The 2991-nt window shown below is 36.5% G+C and overlaps 1 protein-coding gene across 1 annotated transcript; it reads left to right on the top strand.

Moving 5' to 3' along the window:
- The first annotated feature begins 91 nt into the window (after positions 1 to 91).
- Positions 92 to 1793, top strand: LOC108768543 (uncharacterized). The gene is made up of 5 exons (XM_018519004.1): positions 92 to 468; positions 542 to 733; positions 815 to 964; positions 1033 to 1291; positions 1617 to 1793. Exons 1-5 carry the CDS (start codon positions 404 to 406, stop codon positions 1791 to 1793), a joined length of 843 nt encoding a protein of 280 aa, XP_018374506.1. The 5' UTR covers positions 92 to 403.
- The last annotated feature ends 1198 nt before the right edge of the window (positions 1794 to 2991 follow it).

Here is a 2991-nt window from a genome sequence, read left to right as displayed (position 1 = left end):
AAGTAAAATAGAGAAATCAAACCCACTCTGGCGGTTCTCTCAGAAACTAAATCTAGAGTTCTGAGCGTTCCAACAAGACTTTACACAGTGGAACACAGTATAACGTCTATAGACTTATATAAATAGACTGCGCAGCTCAACGGGCCGGCTGTCGTCTGGACTAGAGAGAGAAAGCATGAGTGGCCGGAGCTTTGTCTCTTTCTAATGGTGGTAATGGTGGGGGACTCGGCAAGAACTGAGGGAGAGAAGGCTTCCCCACCTAGCTTAACCTCTAAGCAGTAAGCACCCTACACACAACTGAAGTACATACTGCAGCCTGTTTATTTCGATGTCCACGGTAGCCGCGTGGACGTAGCCTACGATATTGTTATTTTAAGTAAAATAACGAAGTAATTGAAGAAAAATGGTTTCTGATTGTTGTGTATGTAAAGTGTCCCAAGGAGTTATTGATAATGTATCGTTTCACAGGTAAATAAAATGTAATTGTATTATGTTTACACGAAAAATATATACATAAGTGTTAATATGAATAATTGTTTAGTTTCCCTAAAAACGACGAACGAAGAGAGCAGTGGCTGAAATCTGTGAACATGACAGTTTCTAAAAAAAGTTGTGTTTGTAGTCAGCATTTTCGCGAAACAGATTTCATATACAAAGTCGTTGGAGATAGTGTGCGTCGATTTTTAAAACAAACAGCATGCCCAACATTATCACTTGATAATAATTCTATAAGGTAAGAAATAAATAGGCACAATTCCTTTAACTTATTTTGGTATTATGAACAAAACGTGTAATATATAAAAATATATTTCAGAGTGGCCGACACAGGAGATATTTGTAAATCAGTGTCAGAGGATAATCAAAATAAAAACTCTTGTGAGATCATGTGTAATGAAAATGTAAACAGTTGTATATCCGAAACTGAATCTACCAGTAATGAAAAAATTAATGAAACAACAAAAAGGTTCGTTAAGTTATTTTTTTACAAAATAAGTTTTTCTTAAAAAGAAATATAATTGTATACTATTGCAGGAAAAATTCTGAGGAATTAAATTTTGATACAAAGAGAGTGTGTAATCCTCGGTACATGGGAGATCTTCGTAAAGAACATTTTATGTCAGAGTCAGTTTATTTTATTGTAAAAAAATACTATGACGAAACTCAAAAGAAATTAAATACCTTACACCAAAAAGTTAATCGACTGCAGAAGAAATTTAATACTATGGAAGAATTAACAAAACATTTAAAAAGTATTGGACTTTTATCTGATGAAACAGAAGAAGCTTTACAGGTAGGCCCTGAAGGTCATGCATAAATAGCGACGTATTTCGTAAATTACATTCAAATAATAACTATTTACTGAAATTACAAAGTAAATTAGAAAGTAAATTACAAAGTAAAGTAAGTGATTTTTATATCTTATGAATTATATATAATAAGAATTGTATATCTTGTGAATTGTATAAATATGAATTGTATAATATTATGATTTGGTATGTGGAAATGTATTTTAATTAAATATCTTTTACTTTAAAATCAGTCTTTTTTAAAATATACCTCAACCTTATTTATTAGTTACCTAGTCTATTTTATTATCTTTTTACATAACATTTCAGAAACAAATTACACCTGCCCTTATGGAAATGTTCAAGAAATGCTTAACAAACAAGATAACGCCAGAATATTCAACCGAACTAAAAAAGTTTGCTTGCACATTACTTTTTTATTCCACACCCGCTTACAAATTCATACGAGAATCCTTCAACAATACCGAGGATACGTACACATTTTAATAGACTTGTATTTAAAAATCAATAAAATAATACCACGTAATTATTATTTACTTTGCACCATTACTTTGTGGGAAATCGTTTGCACAGATGCACTGCTTAGAGGTTAAGCTAAGTGGGGAAGCCTTCTCTCCCTCAGTTCTTGCCGAGTCCCCCACCATTACCACCATTAGAAAGAGACAAAGCTCCGGCCACTCATGCTTTCTCTCTCTAGTCCAGACGACAGCCGGCCCGTTGAGCTGCGCAGTCTATTTATATAAGTCTATGATAACGTCTCTGTGTCCTAGCTGGAAAACAGCCTGGATTTGCGTGCTTGCTGCCGTGTTGGCAACAGTGTTGGCTGTGCTATTGGCTGTGTTGCTAGTTTGGCTTCAGACGATGCGAGTTTTAGTACTGGCTGAGCAACTGGAATTTATTACAAGTACATAAAAATTCCTAACTTGAGCCCTGAGGAGTCATGAACTTTACCGATAAATATTTTGATTCGCGGGGAAGAGCAACGCTTTTTCTGCCAGATTCTTTCGTTTTATGAAAAATTGTCGATTGAGACGATTACACATGTTTACACGCTTCCCAGCGGCCATCTTCAAATGAAGCGGCGTCGTGATTGGTTCTACAATAAGCCAGCATGAAATCAAGCAAGAAAAATAGCACCGGTTCTATCACGAAAATCCAGCGGATCAGCCAACAGCGGGGCCTGCAAGCCATACAATTTCCAGCATAGCAGCCAGTCAGATTGCTAGCACAGTAGCACGCAAGCAATCCAGCAGGAAAAAAAGCATCGTGTGCTGCTGGCTTTAAATGTGATGCGGTAGTCAATAAGCTCCTAATGTGTTCATCGGTTAGGGCTGAGGGGCTGACGCACACAAAATTCCACAATAGTGACCGTAAGGGCCTCTTTCACCAACACCAATTAACTTAAACGGCCGATTAGTCCATTGTAGAGTCCTATATATATAGGCCCGTATTCAGAACGCGCTTTTATCGATAAAAGCGCACTTTTATCTCTGAAATTCTATAATATACGTGACGTAAAGTATAGTATGTAGCGTGCTAACATCGTTGTAAGCGCATTCTGAATACGGGCCATAATGTTTTCGGTCCGATCGGGTTTGCACCAACCTTGATTGGATTAATCTTTCCTATTGGTTGACGTCACCCACTTTACTAATAGGAGAGCACAAAACGCCATTAATTCAAC

Source organism: Trachymyrmex cornetzi, unplaced genomic scaffold (assembly GCF_001594075.2).
Source record: "Trachymyrmex cornetzi isolate Tcor2-1 unplaced genomic scaffold, Tcor1.1 scaffold805, whole genome shotgun sequence".
Taxonomy (NCBI): domain Eukaryota; kingdom Metazoa; phylum Arthropoda; class Insecta; order Hymenoptera; family Formicidae; genus Trachymyrmex; species Trachymyrmex cornetzi.
The sequence above is the reverse complement of the archived record's forward strand: the minus strand, read 5'-3'. Positions and strand labels throughout refer to the sequence as shown.

Excerpts from the sequence above, each read along its gene's own strand:
- LOC108768543 (XM_018519004.1), top strand. The coding sequence starts at position 404 with ATGGTTTCTGATTGTTGTGTATGTAAAGTGTCCCAAGGAGTTATTGAT. Across the intron at positions 469-541 it reads GATAATGTATCGTTTCACAG|TTTCCCTAAAAACGACGAAC; the intron begins GTAAATAAAATG and ends ATAATTGTTTAG. Across the intron at positions 734-814 it reads CTTGATAATAATTCTATAAG|AGTGGCCGACACAGGAGATA; the intron begins GTAAGAAATAAA and ends AATATATTTCAG.